Here is a 24,809-nt window from a genome sequence, read left to right as displayed (position 1 = left end):
TAATTTATAGTGTATAGTACCGGCCAATAGTTAAGGTGTTAACCTGGGTTGGTGGAAAGGAGGCGATCTTCCACCGTATTGGTTTATGTTGGTTTTAGCTGGCTGCCCTTGCTCTTCGCCACCTCTATAAAGAAAAAGGTCCAAATTGTTTATAGCATTTTGATAGTATTGATAGATAATAAAATAAAGATAAATAAAATAAAATAAAAATAAACAAATAATTTAAAATAATAATGTAATAAAAGGACCTTTTTTATTCCAAACTTAAGTCGGTGTCCGTGTCTTTATTTTATGGTTGTATATGTGGGGATTTTTAAACGAAGAGGGGAATGCATTTGAAGGGTAATCAAGACTATGCATTTTAACAAAATTATATGAAAAGTGCTTCAAAATATTTTGTAGTATTGATTTATTTCATTTGTGCAGGACGGTTTCCTAATGGATGCACTAGCTGAATATCAAGCTTGATCAAGAAACAAGTATAGTTTATATCGCTCCTAAATGCATGCAGTGTACAGACAGTGCAAATAAAATAAAACATTACAGAGGAAGATTTAAGGGGATAACTTTTTTCTTTTTTCTTAGCAGCAAACATTTTTATTAATAGGGCTTCTCTGTTTTGTTCCATGTCCATCACAAGCCAATGCTAGTTTAAGAGAAAAGCGGGATTTTATGATAAAATACTGACAAAAGATGTTAAGATACCATGTCATATTTCAACAGTCAAATTAAGCTGAACTTTAGTAAAAAAAAAAAAAAATGAAAAAAAAAGATCTAACGCATTGGAATCACTTCCAAACAGTGAACTATGGAAATTTAGCAGAACAAATATATCACGCTGTATGTCAGTGTTCAATGGGGCAAAGCAGATTTGGGCATGCTTATAGATTCACTTTGTAAGCAATATTTAAGTTTGTAGACAGACTGTCAAATAGTAAGAGAGCAATTTTATTGCCGTTTATCATATGTAAAAGAGCTAAATACTACAAAATGTCCAAAATTGTTTGATTCAAGTTACAATAGAGCCACTTTTTTAAAATAGTTTTAAACAACTAAAAAGAATATCATATTGCTGGCATGCTGAATAAAGGAGAAAAGTATGGCGACTGGGTAGAAAACCATATAAAATAGAATTACCTGGCACCAGGGCCTGATCATCCAATAGGCTGATCAGGCTGCAGCCTGCGGCGCTGGGAACTGGGGGTCGCAGCACCGGCAGCATTTAAGATTTTTTTCTTTACTATCGATTATGTACATCCGGAGTCGTTCCTCCTCTATGGTGTCGCTCCCTCCTCTCTTCTCCTCCCCCCTTCTCACTGGCTGTTAGGTGTGATGTCATCATCACATACTGACAGTGTCAGTGAGGAGCCCAGCAGAGAGGAGCAGCAGCCCGAAGACAAGTTTCAGGTAAGGAAAGCAAGGTGTACAGGGGAGAGTGGCAGTGTGCTGCAGGGGGAACTGTGATTCAAGGGAGTAGTGTAATGCAGAGGGGGGCAGTGGTGTGTTGCAAAGGCGGGGATTGTGATGCAGAGGGGGGGGGGGTCAGTGGTGTGATGCAGAGGGGGGGTCAGAGGTGAGATGTCAGTGGTGTGATGCAGAGGGGGTCAGTGGTGTGATGCAGAGGCGGGCACTGTAATGCAGGGGAGGCAGTGGTGTGATGCAGAGGGGGGGTGTAATGCAGAGGGGGGTCAGTGGTGTGATGCAGGGGGGGGGGGTCAGAGGTGTGATGCGGGGGGGGCAGTGGTGTGATGCACAGGGGGTCAGTGGTGTGATGAGGGGGGGTCACTGGTGTGATGTAGAGGGGGGGCAGTGGTGTGATGCATAGGGGGGGCAGTGCTGTGCTGCAGAGGGGGAAAGTATGATTGAGGGGGACTGAGTGTGCCGCAATGGGGACATTGTGCTGAGTAGCAGAGTGTGATGGAGGGGGACAGTGTGTAATGGAGGAGGGCAGAATATAATAAAGAGCACAGTGTAGTGAGGGGGCAGTATGATAAGGGGCACAGTGATTTGATGGCTGGGAGGAAGAGGGTCATGAATTGGCCACTAGGGATTAAGAGACATTTATGCATACATCCTTTTCACTATTGTTATAAATTGGCAAGTGGAAGGTATGTGGGGGGAGCTAAGGTGGATGATGAATTGGCTGTGGGGTAGGTGATGAATTAACTTGAGAAGCGGGTGATGAAATTGCCAGGGGCATCATGAATTAGCCACTGGGGGTGTGATGAAATGGCTGGTGTGGGGGGGGGGGCATGATCTCTGTATTGTATGGTGTTCATGAAGATGCTGATCATTGATGGTTTAGTAATATTTGCACTTTTTTTAAGACAGAGCCCCAACCTTCCAGAAGACAGCTAAATGACAACAAAGCTGCAGGAACAAGTAAGAAAGAACAGCAAGAACGGGTAAGATAATCTGTCTAAATTTGTTTGCTGGATAATACTCCTGAATCTTCCTTTGAAGAGGGCGGGGGTAGGGGGTGCTATGGTTGTATTAACTTAGGGCGGCCAGAACTCTTAATCAGGCCCTTTCTTGAAGGGAATGTTGTCTTCAGGCCCAACTCTCTATTATGTAATAGCTGGCCCCTCCTCCGGGACCAGCCACCTTTCATCATTGGCCGTGGCCCCTCCTCCCATCTCTGTGTGGCTTGCCACATGGGACGCGCACCATTGACAGGTGCTGTCCCATGTGTGAACTGTGAAGAGCCGCAGATGCGTGGGTGGAATAAGGTAAGTGGGGGTGTTGATTTTGTGTGTGTGTAGTGTATAACTATAGCGTGTGTGTGGGGCCAGTATATAACTATAGTGTGTGTGTGTATGAGTGCAGTATATAAATATAGTGTGTGTGTGTGTGTGTGTGGGCAGTATATATATATATATATATATATATATATATATATATATATATATATATATATATATATAGTGTGTTTGTGTGGGCAGTATATATATATTGTGTGTGTGTGTGGGCAGTATACTTATATTGTGTGTGTGTAGGCAGTATATATATATTGTGTGTGTGTGTGTGTGGGCAGTATATATATAGTGTGTGTGTGTGTATGTGTGGGCAGTATATATATATATATATATATATATATATATATATATATATATATATATATATATATATATAGTGTGTGTGTGTGTGTGTGTGTGTGTGTGGGCAGCGTATATATATTGTGTGTGTGTGTGTGTGTGGGCAGTGTCTACTATATAAATGCCTAGTGGCGTGTGTGAAAAAAAAAAAAACAAGCTGCAGCGCCACCTGCTGGGCAGAGTTATACACTGACCTATATATTTCTTGAAGGAGAAGTGACAGTTGGGAGTGGTTGGTGGTTGTCGGGGGTGACAGTGGAGAGTTTTTAACACCTTAAGTAGCTTGATGAAGGATGTGGCGATGAAGATGAAGGATGAGGTGATGGAAAAAAATGATGAGGTGGTGACATGTGGACAAAACCACGTTAAAAAAGGGCGCTTGTGTCGGGAAGTGACGCTCTTCCCCTGAGGAGGCCTGGGCTAGGCCCAAATGCATGACAAGAACCTTTTTAACACCTTAAGTAGCTTGATTTGACTAGAATGCATGAGTATCATGCACGGGTTAACTTATATATATATATATATATATACATATACATATATATATTGTGTGTGGGCAGTATATATAGTGTGTGTGTCTGGGGAGTATATAAACTATAGTGTGTGTGGGCAGTATATAAACTATAGTATGTGAGTGTGGGGGGGATGGCAATATATAAATATAAATATAGTGTGTGAGTGTGGGGGCCAGTATATAACTATAGTGTGTGTGTGGGGGCAGTATGTTAATATATGTGAGGGAAGGGGGGGGTATTAATATAGTGTGGGAGATAGGCTATTTAATGGTGGAGTGCAGGTGGGAGCTAATTATTTAATGAGTGCTATTTTATTTGTGGGGTGACGGTGGAGCAATTTAATTTATTGGTGGGTCTATTTAATTTAATATTGGGTCCTATTAATTTAAGGTGAGGTGGTTTGGGGCTATTAATTGAATATGGGACTGTTTTTGGGGAGGAGGACTATTAATTGTAATTGTAAATATGAATTATTTAATGCCGGTGATAGTTGTGGAAAATGGTTATATTAAACGTAAATTCTATTTAATTTATTGCTGCGGCTGTTTGGAGGGAGGGATAAACGATTATTTATTAATAGGGAATACTATTAATTTAATGTTAGGGATGGTTGGAGGGAAATAGATCTATTTAGCAAATGTGAATATTAATATTTTAATGTTGGGGGTGGAGGGAGGCCTAATTCTAAAACTTGTGTGCTACTGATTTAACACTGGGGCTAGTTGGAGTTTTCTAAATCTCATGTACCCATTTTTGTTTCCAAATAGGGCATCCAAAATTCCAGGATCCAGACAAGCAGCAACTGATCTAAAGACACCAGCAGCCACAAGTTTTGAAAGTGACAAGAACAGGTAGGAGAGAGCAGGACAGTCTGCCAATTGTCCTGAATCTGGAAGGACAGTCCCGAATTTGGGTGACAGTCTCGCTTAGTCAGGACTTGGACAGTTGGAAGGTATGTTCCACTTCACACTGTACTGCTCCTGAAGGCAGAACTGTGTGCACCTAACATCAGTATTGCCTGTGTATTGTATACAATTTGTCTAAAATGATAAAATGTTACATCATTGGGGCCCCTATCTAAAGTGACCAGGCCCCCCAGAGCCTTAATCCAGCTCTGGGCAAGGGTGTCAGATTGACACCTAGGGCTAGATTTACTAAACTGCGGGTTTGAAAAAGTGGGGATGTTGCCTATAGCAACCAATCAGATTCTAGCTTTCATTTTGTAGAATGCACTAAATAAATGAAAGCTAGAATCTGATTGGTTGCTATAGGCAACATCCCCACTTTTTCAAACCCACAGCTTAGTAAATCTAGCCCCTAGTGCTCTTCCCAGTACCACCACTCATAATATTTTTTGGGGTTAATCCTAAAACAAATAATTACTATTAGTATATATGGTGAAGCAAAAACAATCCCTTTGCTTTAAAAATCTGATGTCGCTGGGCCGCTACTTTGGGGCCAGTGTTGTGTGCTTGCCCCCCGGGCTAAAGTCTGCCAGCCAGCCCCTGCACAGAACACATCTAATCATATAATGGTTTGATGAGCATTACACTAATGCTATTGATAAGTCGTGGCATTCTCAATCAATTCCATGTGAACCCAATCAAGATTTTTTGCATATAACACTGAGACAGTGTTTTCCACCACAATCAACCAGCCCTTTGAGAAAAGAATGGTGCTACATGCCTCCTGCACAATTCCAGACATTAGTAGATTCAATGCACATACAACCAATGCTAGTCTGAAGTGCTGGTCCAATGTATTATTAAGTGGCTTTTTATTGGCGAGTCCCCTTTTTGGCCACTACCTGTAATTAGTATGTATAGTTTTGACCAGGGGCGGATTGACCATGAAACCTACCGGGCAAAGTCCCAGCAGGACCGATGGCCTCAGAAGGCCAACTTGTGTGTTTTTAGAGTATTTTTTTTTAAAAAACTAAAAAACTAAAAAATTATGTGTAGTGTGGTACTAGGTGGCTGGCCCCTCCTCCGGGACCATCCACCCACCTTAATGTGGCCGCGGATCCCTCTGCCGATCGGTCTCTCCCTCCTCCCTTTGTGGCTGCAGTCTCCTACACAGTTCACATGGGACGTGTCACATGACAGCTACCGTCCCATGTGTGCAGTGAGAGGAGTCTGCAGAAGGAACAAGGTAAGTGTATGTCTGCTAAAGTGTTTGTGTCTCTGCTAAAGTGTGTGTCTCTGCTAAAGTGTGTGTGTCTCTGCTAGTGTGTGTGTCTCTGCTAGTGTGTGTGTGTCTCTGCTAAAGTGTGTGTGTGTGGGGGGGGGGGGGGGAGTGCTACTAAAGTGTGTGAGGGGGGCTACTAAAGTGCGTGTAGGATAGGAGTGGGGGCTGCTAAAGGGTGTGTAGGCTAGGAGTGGGGGCTGCTAAAGGGTGTGTACAATAGGAGTGGGGGCTGCTAAAGGGTGTGTAGGATAGGAGTGGGGGCTGCTAAAGGGTGTGTAGGATAGGAGTGGGGGCTGCTAAAGGGTATGTAGGATAGGAGTGGGGGCTGCTAAAGGGTATGTAGGATAGGAGTGGGGGCTGCTAAAGGGTGAAATGGGAGGGTCTTAATATATTGTGTGATATGAGGGAAGGGAGGAGGGCTGTCTTAATAGTTCATGGGTGGGAGGTAGGGTATTAATTTAATGGTGGAGTATAATTTGGGGCTAATTATTTAATGGGTGCTATTATTTGTGGGGTAATTTAATTTATTGGTGGGGCAATTTCATTTAATACTGGGGCCTATTAAATTAATATGGAGTGAAGGGACCTTTAATTTAACGCTGGGATGGTTTGGGGCTATTAATTGAATGTAGGGCTGAGTTTGGGGAGAAGAGCTATTTATTAAATGTGAATATTAATTATTTAATGCCGTGATGTTTGTGGAAAATGGTTATATTAAACGTAAATGCTATTAATTTATTGCTGAGGCTGTTTGGAGGGAGGGAAATAGGCCTAATTATTAAATGTGGGTGCTATTAATTAAATGCCAGAATTGGTTGGAGTTTTCTAAATTTCATGTACCAATTTTTTTTTCCAAATAGGGCCTCCAACATTCCAGGATCCAGACAAGCAGCAACTGATCCAGCAGCCAAAGGTGGTGAAAGTGACAAGAACAGGTGAGAACAGGAGAGAGCAGGACAGTCTGCCAACTGTCCTGAATCTGGTTGGACAGTCCAGAATTTTGGTGACTGTCTCGCTTAGGATTTTGTCTGACTGGAAGGACAGTTGGGAGGTATTTCCCACTTCACACTGTACTACTCGTGAAGGCAGAGCTGTGTGTACCTAACAGTAGTGTACACAGTTTTGCCTGTTTATTTGTCATATATGATAACACCCCTGTCTTAAGTGCCCCGTCCCCCCGGAGCCTTATTCTAGCTCTAGCAATACTTTAGTGGTTCTCGCCTTGATTCCATTCCCTGCCTTCTACCTTGCATTGGTCCCATTCTCAGATCACTTTGATGAACATATGGCCAGCCCCCATTGCACTGACAATATAATTAATCCTGCCTCCTTTGCAATTACCATATCACCAGCAAACCCTTGGAATAGCTCTCCCCTTCACTTATGCCATTGTCTGCCAACCCTCCCTGCACTGTTATTAAATCAAACCACCAGCATTCACTGAGTACATTTAGGTCTCATACACAATTGTTACAAAAGAAGTGTTTTCTTGCAGATGCTTGAAGCATTTTACCTTTCCGGTGATTGCACTGGATATCAATTTATTATAAACATTATTTTTAATGCATTTTTTGAAACACACAGTACACATTTTATATATTAAAGAGAGAGATTTGACTGGTAGATTACAGCTCATGATGTCAGGGAAAGATGCAACAGTGCGGTGCTCACATGCTGCTCTGGCAGACTGATCAAATAGGATTCTGCCAACATGTTTCGCAATAGTTAAACTTATTAAACAAAATCAGATATGTTTCTATGAAGGGAATTTTGGAAGGATATGTTAGTAGGCAACTAAAGAAGTTTGAGCACAGAGACATAAACCAGTCGCAGATAATGTAAAAGGATTCATGTATTTTTATAGCACAGGACTGACAGCTTTTTCCCTGCTTTGCTTTAGAAATGACACACTGTGTCTTAAGTCATCACATCTTTGTTTTCCTAAGTGTTACTACAACCGAATTTCAGTAGTTCTAAATCCCGCCTACTTTTGTGTTGGAGCCCCCTACAGTTGATTTGGACTCGCCCACATGAGGCCACTTCAATAATTTTTTCCACGGCCACTTTAAGTTCCCAGTCCGCCCCTGGTTATGACTTGAGAACTCATTTTTATTATATCATTGTTTATAAAAACCATATATACTTACAACACTTATAACTGAATCTTCCATTTCCGAAACTGTGGATTCCTGTAAGGCAGAATATAAAATAGCTATTACAAAAATATTAGCAACAAATTTAAATATGCTGATATTGCTAAATTTTAGCTCAAGTTTCCCTATACTATTTACAAATGCAACATGTGGAATAAACGGTGATACTCATATACTATTTAAATGGTGGAAAACACAGTTTTTCACCATTTATATGGTATAAGGTAGAGCAAGAAAGAATTTTCGTTACAGAGAGAAGTTTAAATGGACAATTCAGGGAAGGGATATATAGATTTATAATAGAGTTGGGAAGGGAATGTTATAGAGATGATACATATACTCATAAAATATGTGACAAATGATTAAGAGAAGACTAGATCATGAGATGAACACCAATAACTTGAACAAGGATAATATTTTTGAATACATATCCTTAAATTTTCTATTTTCTTCATAATTGCCTACTTCTAGATATTTCCCTCCAGGATCTCCCAGAGGGGAGGTCAGGTTGCAAGTACAAGAGGGAAAATCCTGCACTGAGGGGTGGGGCTTAATTACCCAAATCATGTCATTAAACCCCGCTTCCGCCGTGGTCTAGTGGGGTACATGCTCTTCCGTGAGGGCTCCCCAAAATTCTGGAACCTCTGGGACATTCCCGGGAGAGTTGGCAAGTATGCTTTTATTTCTACTGCAGTCGTTGCAGATGACATCTTCAAATTTAGGATTGTTCTTTTCTGTTCTGAAATACACTTCAGTATCAGCAGCCCACCCTCTTAATTTCAAATGTGTTTTCTCTTACATAGGAGAAAGGAATTTATTCTCTATAAAAGGGCTTATTTAAAGGTAAGTCAACATCTCTCACCTGTTAGCATCAAACCACTAACTAGAATACTAAACCATGAACAACACGCTTTACATTATGGGATGCAAAGAGAAAGGCAATTCAGATGCTTGGTTGCATAGGGAGAGGAATCAGTAGCAGAAAGAAAGAAGTAATAATGCCACTGTATAGTACTGCCTCATTTAGAAAACTGTGTTCAGTTCTGGAGGCTTTATCACCAGAAGGATATAAATACATTAGAAACTGCAAAAAGTAGGGAAACTAAAATGATGCATGGCCTATAGCACAAAACTTACCTGGAAAGACTAAAAGATCTTAGTATGTGTCAGGCGCCGTCCCTGTGTATGAGTAAGAGCCTCCTGTTACGCCCTTGCGTCTGGTTGCCCTACTCTTGGTCCCGGCGGCGGTATTCCAAGTCACTGCTGCCAGTAATCACGTCCTCTCCTCCCTCTATTTAATCTCAGCTCTGCCACAATGTAGGTGTTGCCAGAGTATTGCTTCCCCTTACTCCAGCGCTTCCTTTTTGCCATTCTGACTGATTCCTGTGTTTTCACCTCAGCTTTTATCCTGACCTGCTCCTGGTGTCCCTGTTGGCTTTGGCGATATTCTGATTCCTGTGTCTAACCTCGGATTGCCTGACTACGCCTGTGGATACTCCCTTGGTACCTCTCTTGCCTGTGTGGTTCTGACCCAGATTGCCTGACACCTCTTCCATCACATTGCTTCGTTGATTACTGCTTCTGCTGAGTACTGCCAATATCAACAAGCAACCCTTCAGTTTCCTAAATAACGTGACAATATGTATAGTTTGGAGCAGAAAAGGGAACGTGGGACATGACAGAAACTTTCTAATATACCAAGGGTTTTCACAAGGTAAAGGATGGAAACATTTTTCAAAGGAAGAGAAATATTAGAACACGAGGACATGCACTGAAACTAGAGGGAAGAAGGTTAAGAGGAAATTTGAGGAAAAACTACTTCACAGAAAGGGTAGTGGATGAGTGGAATAGCCTCCCATCAGAGGTGTTTGAGGTTAATACAGTAGAGCAACATACTTAGGATAGGCATAAGGATATCCTTACAAAGATTAAAGGATCAAACAGGGATTGAGGTTACCACCATAGGTTAAAAACTGGGCAGCCTAGAGGGACTAAGCAGTTCTTATCTGTCGTCAAATTTTTATGTTTACATTATGCTTAACTTATAAAATACTACAATTGCAAAAAGGTCAAAATTATTTAAAAACAAATGTTCTAGAGTAGTAATGCATTTTTTTTAAATTGAAAAGGCATAATGTGAAGCATTATTTTGGTATTGAAATTTGACATTTTCTTGATATTACAAACTTTTATTCAATGTTGCTAAACTCATGACAATATTATCATATGTAGTGATAGTCATGCATATAAGGTACGCTCAACAAAAACATAACAATAAAGGCAAATATATCAGATTATAATTTTGCAGAAACACAGAACAAACAATACAGCTTCTATCCCGCTTACCCCAAGCCTCACCCAAAAGCTGCTGTGGTTCACGTGTGCTAACTTGTCCAGAAACTACATTATAAATAATATGCAGACAAAAAAGCATAATTTGATAACTAGGTATGAAGTCCCCAGTGAACCGTGTGAAAGAGAGAGAGCGAAGGATTACAGATTGTTGCCCCCAAAGGGAAAGATACAGGATGCTGTAATCTGGGTCAGAGATACCACTGAGGAGTAGGAGAGCGTGGGCTGATCCACGGTCATTACCACGGAGGCATATAGTTGAGTGTGAAGAACTGCAGTTATTACCACTGAGGAGTGAAAATGATTGAGATGATCTGCGGCTGTTACCACTGTGGCATGGAATGATGAGATGATCTGCGGCTGTTACTACTGAGGAGTGGAAATGATTGAGGTGATCTGCGGCCGTTACTACTGAGGAGTTGAATGAGAGATGATCTGCGTCCGTCACCACTGAGGAGTGGAATGAGAGATGATCTGCGTCCGTCACCACTGAGGAGTGGAATGAGAGGTGATCTACGGCCGTCAACACTGAGGAGTAAAATGATGAGTTCACAGAAGCACAGGGAGCGTAGGATCACTGGAGCGCAGGAAATGCAGTATCACAGTAGAAGAGGAATCGCAGGAGCACAGGGAGCAACTTCCAGCACAGAGCACTAACTGAGAGAAATGACTGAAAGAACCAGCGCAGAGTATAGTGAGGGGGAGCCTAATAAAGGGCTTGTCATGCTAATCAGCGAATGACAGAGGAAGGAGGATTTTAAAAGTACTGGCAATTCTGTGCAAGCGCAGAAACGCCAATGAAAATGACAGCTGGAGGAAGATGGAGCAGCGGTCAGGGAACTGGTAAGTGCGTCGGCTCACGGGCAGACGCCATGGCATTGTTTGTTTCAACCAAATGCAGGTCATACCTTGAGGATTCATTCAAATTTTAATGTTGCCCCCAGGTAATATGATACCTAGGTGTGGCAATAATAAGACATTATTCCGACCTGTACCGATTTAATTACTCTCCTTAATTGACCGTATTGGTGGACACCTAAACAAATGGCAATACCTATACATTTCTTGGACCGGGCGGATAAATGCAGTAAAGATGAACATTCTACTACAGCTGCTGTATTTGTGTCAGACTTTACCAGTCCAGGTTCCTCCCTCAGCTCTGGCGGCACTACAAACAGCATATAGGAAATTTAAATGAGATGGCAAGAGGCCCAGACTCAAGCGTACAACCCTGGCAAAACCATCCGACGAAGGAGGACTTGGTCTACCTCTTCTTTCTAATTATTACTATGCCACCCAGCTACACCACGTGATATCAAGGTATACCAATCCAGGCTTGAAAAAATGGGGGGATGTTGAGAACGCCATGACCCCGGAGGGGTTATATTGCGGAACTGAAAGTGGGAGGATGTTGGAGGCTGAGCACCTCAGTTCTATGAATAAAAGTTTACATGAAAAATCCCACAGGAAAATTGCTAAAACCCCACTGACATAAATGCCTACAAGAAAAATGCTCACACTGAAAATTGCTCACCCAGAAAAATGCCCACACGGAAAAATACCCACATATATTAATTAAGTATATTAATTTATTGCTATTGAAACGTGGCCTGTGCATGAAGAGCTTTTAAGTACCAGAGGTTTCCATCTCATTAATGCTTGGAAAATAATACAAATATTGTGAGGATAAAGATATTTAAGAGCAATTGTTAGGAGGAATTATTAAACAGTATAGCAAATTGATTCTTCACGAATCAGGTGTGGATTATCCAGACAGAATTATGGTTTTAGGTGATAGAGATCTTAAGCTAGAATTGAACAAATATACCATATATGGAGATGGTACCTTTGATAAAGTGCCAAATATATTTTACCAACTGTACACATGGCATGCCAAGGTGGGTAATTCATATCGGCCAAGTATTTACATTTTACTACAAAAAAAGAACATGGACACATATAATGAAATGTTTTAAATAATGAAGCTATTGATTCCAGGGGGTAAATGTATCAAAGTGCGATTTTGCAACTCCAGCGATTTTCTCGGGAGAGTTGAAACTCGCCGATGTATGAAGCTGAGATTTCATGCAAAATCGCCAGAGTTGTGCTTCTGTCAAAATCGCTATTTGCAAAATCGCCAGAGATCAAACTCCCGACTGTTTGCCTCTGCAGCTATACAAGTCTCCAATGTATGAAGCTGCGAGTTAGCAAACTCAGGAGAGTTTGCTTCAAAACACGCCAGATACAACACGCTGCTTGATAGCAGCGTGTTGTATAAACACATCACTGTTACACTGCCCTGGCAGTGTTGAAATGTTAAAGAATAGATAAAAGTTGAAAAAAAAAAAAGCGTGAGGTCCCCCCGCTATTCCTGCTTAACCCTAGTGCTGCCTGACTAGTGCTGGTCCCGTGAAAATCGGGGAAAAGTTTTGCGTGGGGTCCCCCCGATTTTTACTTTACCAGCACTAGGCAAACCAGCCAGGGTTGGCGGCACTATAGCAGTGGGACACACAGCAGGGGTCCCCCTGCCATAATGACTAACCAACCCTAGACTGTTCAGCGCTGGGCTGGATTCCCTAGGGAGTGGGGTCCGCCCAAAAAAAACGAGCGGGCCCCCCCCTAGAAAGAACCAGCCCAGTGCTGATAGCACTAGGGCTCTTCCTACCACCCCTGGGCTGTGGGTAGTAGGGTAATACGGTGATAAAGAATGAAAAAAATAAACAGACGCCATTTTGTTTTGTGGAACTACAGGTCCCGGCCAGCCAGGTTGCCAAAAACAGTGTGGCCATGCTGCTGCTTGTATAACTACAAGCACCAGCATACCCACGGCAGCCAGGGCATGTTGGCACTTGGAGAACCACAAGTGCCAACATGCCCTGACATCCCTGGCTTGCTGGGACCTGTAGTTCCACAAAAAAAAATGTTAAATAAACAACAGCACCCTAGTAAACACCACATCTATTTATTAAAAATAAAAAACCCACAATAAATACACTAACCACCCTCATTTAAACCACATCTATTTATTAAAAATAAAAACACCCCAAATACTCACCAAAGATGTCTTTTTTCTTCTTCCAAAGGTCCGTGCTTTCCCCAGTCCCTTAATAATTATACTTCCAAAATGGCTTGAATAATATCTTCATCACTTCGCCCAGAAGGGGCCCCTCGTTGATTGAAGTCTTCTTTGCTTCGGCCAGGGGGGCCCCATATTTGTACATCCCACGACACTGTAATCTTGATTGAAGAAAAATAAAAAAACTCTGCAGCTTGCCGCTAACACCACCTACTAGGTAGGAGGTCCGGTACGCACGTTCATTGCGTAAGCTATAACTACTGTATTATGTGATTTTCCCACGCTAGTGGGGGAATCACCTAATACAGTAAATAGAGCTTACGCAAGTAACGTAGCTCATTGCGCATGCGCTACTTGCGTAAGCTATATTTACAGTATTAGGCAAGTCACCAATGATTTACACTGTAAAAGTAAATGATACACTTCAACTACACAAACAGGTCATTATTATTAGCCGTGTCATAAGACTGCACCTGAGGCATAAGCAATTCTCTACATTGATGTTTATTTGAATTCTGAATGGAACTGGAATTCCATACTGATTACATTTATACTTTTGTTTAAATAGATACAAATAGGGAAAACATATATTCAATATAATATCTATTAAGACATATAAAACAGTGAGATGAGCTACATCATAGTTGCCTACTCTCCCGGAATGTCCGGGAGACTCCCAAATTTTTGGGACTTTTCCCGGACTCCCGAGAGAGTAGGCAAAAATCCCGGATCCAGCATCTCCCCGTTGTTGTAAATGATGGGGGCGGGGCAAACCACATCGCTCGTGGCCACGCCCCCCTCGACGGACCCCCTCCCGGACGGCTGGTGTCAAAAGTAGGTAAGTATGAGCTACATTATACAATGGCACAGAGTGTGCAGTTATAAAGTTGTATACAGATGATAAACAATTACAAAGACACAATTTATTGTCGTAGAAACCACAAAATATTAGTCTTGCAACAAGTTTAATGGTGTGTTAAAAGATATTGTACCAATATAAGATTATGATGATGTTTGGTAACTTCTGAAATTACATAACTCAAATGACCGTCGCCTCTCCTCCACCCTGGTCACCTCATCCCACTCCAGAATCCAGGACTTCTCCCGTGCAGCCCCCCTACACTGGAACGACCTCCCCCGCTCCATCCGTCTCTTTCCCAATCTCAGCTCCTTCAAACAGGCACTCAAAACCCACCTGTTCCTTAAAGCCTACCAATCTTCCACCTAACTCGTTCCACCTGCCCCTATTCTCTCCCTTACACGTCAACTGGCTCCCCTTGTGCTTGAGTTTGTTCACCCTCGCTTAGGATGTAAGCTCATTTGAGCAGATCCCTCTTCCCTCCTGTCTCCATACCTGTTCTTCTGCTCCGTCTGTACTGCATTAGCCTGCCTGGAGCCTCTGAAGTTTTGGTATTTATTGTTTACTGTTCAGTTATGTCTCACCCTGTATAGTCTACTGTTTGTGCTGTGTACGGCGCTGCGGAACTCTTGTGGCGCCTAACAAATAAAGGATAATAATAATAATAATAATAATAATAATAATAAATAAATCCTCCGTGTCCAATTACACGTGCTAAGGAGCAAAATGTCATACTTGCAACTGGCTAATGTTATACATACTTGCCTACTTTTCATGTTTGGATGGAAGGTATAAAAACAAAAAGGTAGGCTAACTAGAATAAACCATTTAAACAAGACCGGGCATGGCGTTATCGCGCAACTAACTACTCACTGAAGGGGTTGGAATTTGATTTGGTGATTTGCTGAACTTGCAGGCAGGTAAGCATCATTGCAGAATTGCCAATTCTCTAGGGGATTCAGAGAATCTTCTCCAGTTTTCAGAGTGCTCAATCAAAACATATGTATAAAACACCTTACTGAGCTGTATGTTTAAGTATTGTTATACTTGTTTTATGTGAATGTTACGGAAAAAAGTGTTTTCCTACACAAGTTTCTTAAGACAGATATGCTTTAGAATTAGAAAGTGAGAAATAAGGATACAGAGAAAGAGAGATAAAAAGAAACTAATTTTAAATATTAAAGAGATCTTATGACCTGTTGAACTGTGGTTGTCAGATCCAGGCAAAGCTGAATGATTTTGTTCTTTGTTGTAGAGAAGTCAGTGATCCCTGTAAATGGTGTCCTGTAACCACACAAAAAAAAATCCAGTTTGAACAAAGACTGCTTAAAACTCTTTGAACAGTGCATGTTGGCAAGCTAAGCCCATATATTTTGAATGTGGGTCACAGGGCCAGAGAACATCTCCCATGTTAAGCAATATAACAGTTTCCTCTCTCACAAGTTTGAGGAGCTAACATTGAACCAAAGAAATGAATGTACTGTATATAGTAAGCCAAGTAATAAATTTCTGAGCTGGATAGCAGTCTGTATTTTATCAAAATGCCACAGGATGTATAAATTGGGTTTCTGTTCAATGACATGAGAAATATAACTTGGGGAATTTTTAGCTTTTTTAAAATTCTTATGAGAAAGTACATGAAAAACATAGTTGTTTACTTGAGAACATAATATTTTAGCATGAGAAACCCTAATAAATGTAACTGTGTGGGACAATACAGATCAGAGAGATAATGAGCTATAGAAGGAACTGTACAAGGACACATAAAATGGGACTCACAACATGGATCCAAAGTTAGATTTTTTTTTTCTTTTTTAAATATCATAACATTTCCCAGTAAAATGAGATTATACAAAATACACAATATTTAAATGGATTCTCTGCCTTTTGAGAACTATTTAGTGCCATCAGAAAACACTGATAAGTGGGTCCCTGTGACCCCAACCGTTACCTTAAATAAGAGTGCTTTGATTCTCTTGAAACAATTGTTAATACCATCATCCCAGGATTTTTTTTAAATAAAATTCAAGTGCTCCGTTGTGGGGATCATGAAAGTAATCAGACACGTGTCACTAGATGGCTACAGCTAACTGCAACGGAACAATGGCGAAGCTCCAATGTTGAAGATGGAGAACCTCTTTAAATCCAATTTTTTTCAAACTAATTTTTATTTTAAAAGAAGGATCGTGCGATTACAGACATTGCCAAGTACTCTTAGGGGACAATTCAATCCCCCCCGAAGCAGTGCAGCATTAAACCTATTGCCATTATTATGGTAAATTTAACCTGACTTTCTGCTCGCAACTCAGGGAAATGTGAGCAAAAATACGGGTTAAATCGGTAACGGTATTTAAGTGCACTATTACCGTTAATAGTGCGCAGGCCGCGTTACTTTTTACAGCAACGCGGCCAATTGAATTCCCCCCCCCATTGTCCATATTATATGCACCTGGGATTAGGTGCTACACAGATTTATATTTATCTCTGTGTGCACTGTGAACTTTTTGAACTTATTTAATTTTTATTTTAGCTCTAGTGAAGCATCAATTTTATTGATATTTTTTTAACCCTGATTTCCATATTCTGTAAAATCAAGAGATACTTAGAGAAATGGCCACATAATAATTTACAGAACATAATGAAAAACCTATAAATCATGGCTGATGTACTTTAAATGACAGCATTTAAGTATCTCATGCATTACAATACAATGCACATACATTTAATTTATGAATTTTCCAACATAACATAATGCTATTTATAAGTAACATTGTAATTACATAGCAAATGATTGAAAAAAAAAAAAACTCCAAAAGTGCTGCTTTTCAAAAGGGAAAACACTACAATGACCTGGATACATAGGTGTTGTCTAAGGTTGCTTAAAACATTTTCTATAACTAGTTAAATATTCCAGTCAAAAATAGCATGTATCAAATGTTGATGTTGTGAGATTTAACATTTAGGACAATCTCTCCAAACCCTGATAATGACAGAAATATTGTAACTTACCTGTCCAGCCATGCTAACAGTGCTTTAGCTGAACCTATAAGTTCAACAACTGATGTAAGGAACTCATTGGGAGGTTTGCGAGAAGTAATCCCATCATAAGATGCATTTTTCCTTCTGTTGTCAATATAGTTCTGAAGGTTGTGGGAAGCCGATCTGAGTTTTAGCACCAAGTTTTTCATGTTGTCAGTTTCCAGACCATAATTCTGAAAATATGAGTTTAGGTGAAATTAATATTGCCCATTTCAGCAATTTCTGGAATAAAACTGAGCAATCATAGTCATTACATGGGGAAAACACATTAATACTCAACAACAATTCTTTAAAATAAATGGAATATCACTGGCCAAACAATTGCCTCAATTCTACATGAACACACACCTCAAGATGTGCTCTGGTAACACAGGACACTAGAAAGGGTGTGTAAAAATGCTAGTCCAGTGTAAATATGTATGTCTTTTTTTGTCATGTGCGCCCATTTTTATACCCAACACAAATTTGCATGCACAGCATAAATCAGTTTGTGTCTTGAATGGGGTTAAAGCTAGTATAAACATGGTCTAAGCTAGTTACACCTATAGAAAACCTTGATCCGCCCACTGCCCAGCCGAATTCTGTTTGCACCTACAAATCCCCCATCTTCGTGTACATGAAACCATTATGGTGCAAAATCAAGGCAGGAGCAATGAAAAAGACAACAAATGTATATCCAAATGCCCGATTTGGCATTTGGATGCGTTTCTGCAACGACACCCTATAACAAAAAAAAAAAAAGCCAAATGCATACTTCCCAACACTTGAAAATAGATATAGCTGGACAATATTACTGTATTGCCTATGTTTAAACTACATGCACAGGTAAAAATCACAGAAAAAGAACATACAAAGTTTATTGTGTAAAAAAAATATTTAAGAGAAAGACTAGGGAGGGTCTTGAAAGTATACCTGGTTTCCTTGGTTTACAAAATATGTTCTTGTTTGTTCTTTATTACTTGTGACCCACCACCAATATGTTAATCGGTCCTTTAGATATTTAATAATTGTGTCTGTTCTATTGATAATAGCAATACTGGAAACACTTCAGGGCTGCATAATGTCAATGAATCCAATTCCCAGGTTCTGTCTTTCCCATGCTACCTGAATTAGTGGGAAGCAAGAGAGGCAAACAGAAGAGTCTGCCTCTCCAACACGGTGCTGGAAAGAGATTAATACTTTTCATTTTTCACCACATAATAAAATGTTTACAGACAATATAAAAGGGACAATGGGAAAAAAGGGGTGGGGTGGAAGACACGAAAATTCCAACCCATGACAACCATACTTTTATTTATGTAAACCTTGGTAAAACATAAACCACAAAACACTAATTAGGGATTCAAATAATAAATCTTTGTATCTCCCTGCCCCACTAAGAATGAAAAATGACCCTGGAAAAGCTGAAAACTGTATTATAAGTTATAAACATTATCTTTACATAACTGCCAAACCTATAATCACTTACCTAATCCTGATATTATCCATACAGGATATTATCCAATACACACATATAGCTTATATTGCCTCATATTATTTTTTTTACAAAAAAAACCCAAGCAAGGGAAAGAACCATTTGGAGTATATTTTTGTATGGAGTGTTATTTGCTTAAAATTGTTTGCTGAGTTGCCAACAAGGAAAGGGGGATCTGTATGGTTAGTGCTCTCTAGATGCTGTATCTTTTAAAAACAAGAGTGGCATTTAGCCAATGGCACCTAGTGTAAATTCTGGGCTGGGTCCCTAGCCAATGCTACCATCCTTAACCACCCACTGCTAGGTACACTGTTATATTAAACTTTCTTAAGAAGGAGGAGCAGGGAGGGGAGAACTAAGTAAAAATTAAACAATGAGGAGTCTGGGAAAGAGAAGCATAGAAAGGGGATTAATACAGAACATAGAACGTTGAAAAATGGTGGGAAAAGAACAAGTCTGAGAAAGGCTCTTATTGTAATAGGGTAGAGGCTGGGCTATTTATTTAATTGTGAGGTGGGAGATATTTATTAGTATTGACAATTTATTTGATGGTGGGGGCTATTAAATGTAATAGTGGGGTCTTGATATTGCCTATTTATTTATAGTGGAGTGATGGGATTATTAAATGCTGGGGTGGTTTTGAGAATATTAATTGAATGTTGTGTTGAGTTTGGAGAAGTTATATATATCAAATGTGAATACTAATTATTTAATGTCGGGGCAGTTTTTTTGGGGGGTAAATAGGTTTAATTATTAAACATGAATGCTATTAGTTTAATGTTGGGGCTTTGCTTTAGTACCGTGATAACAATAACTATGGCCATTTAAAATGTACTCTATTGTTTTTGCATTGGGGTTGCCGTGAAAACACATGATTATCTCACCTAGAGTTACTCTGTGAGGTAATGGAAAATTTAGGTAAGATGGCCAAGGAATACAAGAATCAGATATAATGCCTCAGTACAAAAGAAGTTAAAAGGGAAAAAATGTCCCCACACCAAAAATAGTACATGTAAATTATCTAAATATAAAAACATGGAATACTAAAAAGTTCTTTGTCATCCATGTGCTAGAATTTTGGAGCAAGTAAGGGGGATGTGGAAGGATTTTGGGATGACTGATGTGGAGTGCCACAGACATTTTTGAAGGAGGGAATACTACCAGTTTCATTTTTACTGGGCCCCACAATTCGCTGGGTATATGCTAAGAGGCCACAGGTGTACATCAAAATATTCTTATTTAATAAAATGTTAAAGAAAATCGAATTAACTAAAAACAATATAAAACTTTCTGTATCTTTATTAAACTCAATGGAAAATATTTTTGTAGGAAATATCTGAATCTTGAATTTACTAACTGTCACAATGACTTCAATCAAACACTTCCTGTTATTATTGATCAAACACAGAAACATAGAATTTGATGGCAGATAAGAACTGCTTGGCCCATTTAGTCTGCCCATTGTTTTATTAACCTATGGTAACCATAAACCTTATTTGATCCCTTATTCTTTATAAGGATATTCTTATGTCTATCCCAAGCATGCTTAAACTGCTCTACTGTATTTGTCTCTACCACATCTGATGAGAAGCTATTCCACTTACCCACTACCCTTTCTGTGAAATAGTTTTTCCTCAAATTTCCTCTGAACCTACTTCCCTCCAGTTTCAGTGCATGTCCTCATGTTTTAGTACTTCTCTTCCTTTGAAGAATGTTTCCCTCATGTACCTTGTTCAAATCCTTGATATATTTGAAAGTTTCTATCATGCCCCCCCTTTCCCTTCTCTGGTCCAAACTTTACATATTAAGACCTTTTAGTCGTTCCAGGTAAGTTTTGTGCTGTAGGCCATGCACCATTTTAGTTGCCCTTCTTTGTACAGTTTCTAATTTATTTATATCCTTCTAGAGATATGGCCTCCAGAATTGAACACAGTATTCTAGATGAGGCCGTACCAATGTCCTATATAGTGGCATTATTACTTCTTTCTTTCTGCTAATGATTCTTCTCCCTATACAACAAGCATCTGACTTGCCTTTCTCATTGCTTTGTTGCATTGCTTACTTGTTTTAAGTCACCTAAAATAGGGACTCCTAGATCCCATTCATCAATCATTTGTTTTAACCCTCCTGGTGTGTCTACCCTGTTGCATATCTTTGTGTCATCTGCAAAAAGGCATACTTTCCATTCATTACCATTTGCAATGTCTGCAATAAAGATATTAAAAAACACTGGTCCAAGTACAGATCCTTTGGGTACTCCACTGGTAACCTTTCCCTCCTGTGAATGTACTCCATTTACTATAACTCTCTGTTTTCTATCCTGCAACTAAGATCTTATCCATTTCACCATCTTTGAATCCAATCCCAAGCTTTCAAGTTTATATAACAGTCTGCCATGTGGGACAGTGTCAAAAGCCTTACTAAAGTCTAGATAAGCTATATCTACAGCCCCTCATTGATCTATTAGTTTAGTCACCCAGTCAAAAAAGTCAATACCAGATTACAGCTTGGAGGCCAACTTTTCTTTACAATAAAAACTCTTCCACTTTCAATGAAACAGCACTTCTGTTTACATGCAGAATCACAGGGGGCACAGTGAATAAACAAAATTCCTGCACACCCTAATTTATAGGTATGGTGCTCTGATGAACGCCATACTGCATACGAAAGACTGCAAACTACATTCATAATTGCTCACTCATTGTGTGGTGCCTAAATGGGTTCTGACAAATGAAGGTTCTAGTTTGCCTCTCGCTACTGTATACAATTTTAATAAAAAAAACATATATTTAGTGGACTTATAGGTACACTGATCTGCCACAACACTAAAACCACTGGTACAATATTGTGTAGGTCCCCCCTCAAGCCACCATAACAGCTCTGACCAGACAAGGCATGGACTCCATAAGACCTCTGATGGTGTACTGTGGTAGCTGGCACCAAGACTTTAGCAGCAGATCCTTTAAGTCCTGTAAGTTGTGGCTCGGACTTGTTATTCCAGCACATCTCACAGATGCTTGATCGGATTGAGATCTGCGGAATTTGGAGGCCAAGTCAACACCTTGAACTCTTTGTCATGTTCCTCAAACCATTCCAGAACAAATTTTGCAGAGTGACTGGGCGCATAATCTTGCTGAAAGAGACCACTGCCATCTGGGAAAAGGGTTGCCAAGAAGAGATGTACTTGGTCTACAACAATGCTTAGGTAAGAGGTACGTAACATACATAGTAACATAGTTGATGAGGTTGAAAAAAAGACACCAGTCCATCAAGTTCAACCTATTTTGGATCTTCTGCAATCCCTCACTTATATTTGAAATTGATCCAGAGTAAGTAACCGCCAATCTGTTTCAGTTGTGAAAATCCCCCCAGACCCAATATTGCAGTTCTATTTTTACCCTATATACACTACTATCCTTCATTTTAATTATCGGTCGTATCCCTGGATACACTTTTCCGCAAAAAAATTGTCTAACCCTTTCTTAAACCTATCTATTGAATCTGCCATCACAACCTTCCCTGGCAGTAAATTCCATATCTTGACTGCCCTTACTGTAAAGAACTCCTTCCTTTGCTGGTTGTAAGATTTCCTCTCCTCTAACCTTAGTGGGTGACCGCATGTCCTGTGTATAGTCATTGGGGTAAAAAGTTCCCATGAATGTTCTCTGTATTTGTACATAGTAATCATATCTCCACTTAGACGCCTCTTTTCTAAAGTAAACATGCCTATACTGGCTAACCTTTCCTCATAACTTAATGACTCCATACCCTTTATCAATTTTGTTGCCCTTCTCTGAACCCTTTCTAGTTCCAAATTATCTTTTTTATAGAGTGGTGCCCAGAACTGTACTGCATATTCAAGATGAGGAAATGACACTGTCTTCCCTTGCATCTATACCCCTTTTTATGCATGCTAATACTTTCTTTGCCCTTGCAGCTGCTGCTTGACATTGAGCACTATTGCTAAGTCTACTGTCTACGAGAACTCCCAAATCCTTTTCCATTATAGATTCTCCTAAATTAATTCCATTTAATTTATAGATTGCGTTCTTGTTTTTGATCCCTAAATGCATAACCTTACATTTATCTATGTTAAACCTCATATTCCATTTGGCCGCCCAATCCTCCAGTTTATATAAGTCCCTCTGTAGAGAAGCTACATGTTGCTATGATTTTATTACCTTGCAAGAGTTTAGTGTCATCTGCAAAAATAGAAACTTTACTCTCTAAACCATCACCAAGGTCATTAATAAATATATTAAAAAGGAGTAGCCCCAGAACGGAACCTTGAGGTACTCCACTTGAAACTTTTGACCAATTAGAAACTGTTCCATTTCTCACAACTCTCTGTTCCCTATTCTCTTACTTTCGATCCAAGTACAAATGTTGTTTCCTAGACCCAGTTGCCTTATTTTGTAAACCAACCTTGTGTGGCACTGTATCAAAGGCCTTTGCAAAATCTAAGAAGACCAAATCTACTGTGCTGCCCTGGTCTAAGTTTCCACGAACTTCCTCGTAGTAACAAATTAGATTAGTTTGACATGACATATCCCTCACAAATCCATGCTGATTCCCACTAATAATCTTATTGCGCACCAAGTAATCCTGAATACTATCTCTTAATATATCTTCCATTAGTTTCCCCACTATTGATGTCAGGCTTACAGGTCTATAATTCCCTGGTTGTGATCTCGTCCCATTTTTAAACAACGGCACCACATCTGCTATTTGCCAGTCCCTTGGTACTGAGCCTGATGAGATTGAATCTATGAAAATTAAGAATAGCGGTCTAGCTATTTTTGAGTTTAGCTCCATAAGAACCCTTGGGTGTATGCCATCTGGACCTGGAGCTTTATCTTAATATTCTTCAGTCACCTTTGGACTTCTTCCTCTGTCAACCAAGAATTAATTAATTAATTAATGGCAAGGTTTCATTTCCATTTTTATGTATTATTCCTACCATTTCTTCCTCTCTAGTATATACTAAAGAAAAGAAAGTGTTTAATACCTCTGCTTTTTCCTTAGTATCATTTATCAATTCACCCATCTCACTTCTTAGGGGTCCTATATTATCTTTTTTTAATCCTTTTGCCATTTATATACTTAAAAAACATTTTTTGGGTTTGTCTTACTTTCTTTTGCAACATGTTTTTAATTTTCTAAATTAGCCTATCTGATTTCCTTTTTGCATGTTTTATTACATTCCTTGTACCTACAGAAGGACTCCTCAGACCCTTCAGACTTAAATAATTTAAATGCACGCTTCTTACTTTGCAATTCTTCCCTTAACTTTTTATTTAGAAACATTGGTTTAGACTTAATTCTTTTACATTTATTTCCCATAGGAATGAACTTATACGTGTCTGTTTCCATTTTATAGACAGCCCACTTTTCTTCCGTATTTTTTCCTTCAAAAACTTTGTCCCAGTCTATGCAATTTATAGACTCCTTTAGCATATTAAAATTTGCTTTTCTAAAATTTGAAGTCCTAGTTGATCCCTTACACTGTTCCTTCTGGAAACTAATTATGATCACTATTTCCCAAGTGTTCCCTTACTTGAATATTTGATATTACGTCTACATTATTTGTTATTACTAGGTCAAGTATAGTCTGGTTCCTAGTTGGTTCCTCTACTAACCTATTTCCCCTAGCTGTACCACAGGTCTCAGTACTCCAATAAATGTCCGGATAACTAAAATCCCCCATAATTAAAACTTGACCTAGTTGTGTAGCTTTTTCAATTTGCTGTAGAAATTGGTCTTTCTCACTCACTGGCGGTTTATAGCATAAACCCATTAACAACTTCCCTGAACTTTTTCCTCTGCTTAATATTTTCACCCACAATGCCTCTATATTATCACCAATATTCTCGTAATTTCCTGAATACTTGGTTTTAACTCTGGCTTAATATAAAGACATACTCCTCCTCCCCTTTTTTTTTACCCTATCCCTCCTGAAGAGAGTATAGCCTTCAAAGTTGACTGCCCAGTCATGTGTACCATCCCCCCAGGTCTCCGTAATACCTATAATATCATACTGGTCATTCATTGCTACAAGT

The 24,809-nt window shown here is 39.7% G+C and overlaps 1 protein-coding gene across 1 annotated transcript in view; it reads right to left on the bottom strand.

Moving 5' to 3' along the window:
- CNKSR3 (CNKSR family member 3) overlaps positions 1–24,809 on the bottom strand; it is a 136,570-nt gene that overhangs the window by 44,835 nt on the left and 66,926 nt on the right. Inside the window, exons 3-5 of the mRNA XM_075203403.1 lie at positions 17,247–17,449; positions 15,434–15,521; positions 7,945–7,986 (exon numbers count right to left, since the gene is read on the bottom strand). Of these exons, the coding sequence (XP_075059504.1) occupies positions 7,945–7,986; positions 15,434–15,521; positions 17,247–17,449 (333 nt within the window). The remainder of the gene's footprint in view (positions 1–7,944; positions 7,987–15,433; positions 15,522–17,246; positions 17,450–24,809) is intronic.

Source organism: Mixophyes fleayi, chromosome 3 (genome assembly GCF_038048845.1).
Source record: "Mixophyes fleayi isolate aMixFle1 chromosome 3, aMixFle1.hap1, whole genome shotgun sequence".
In the NCBI taxonomy this organism is placed as follows: domain Eukaryota; kingdom Metazoa; phylum Chordata; class Amphibia; order Anura; family Limnodynastidae; genus Mixophyes; species Mixophyes fleayi.
This window is presented reverse-complemented; position numbering and strand designations above follow the sequence as displayed.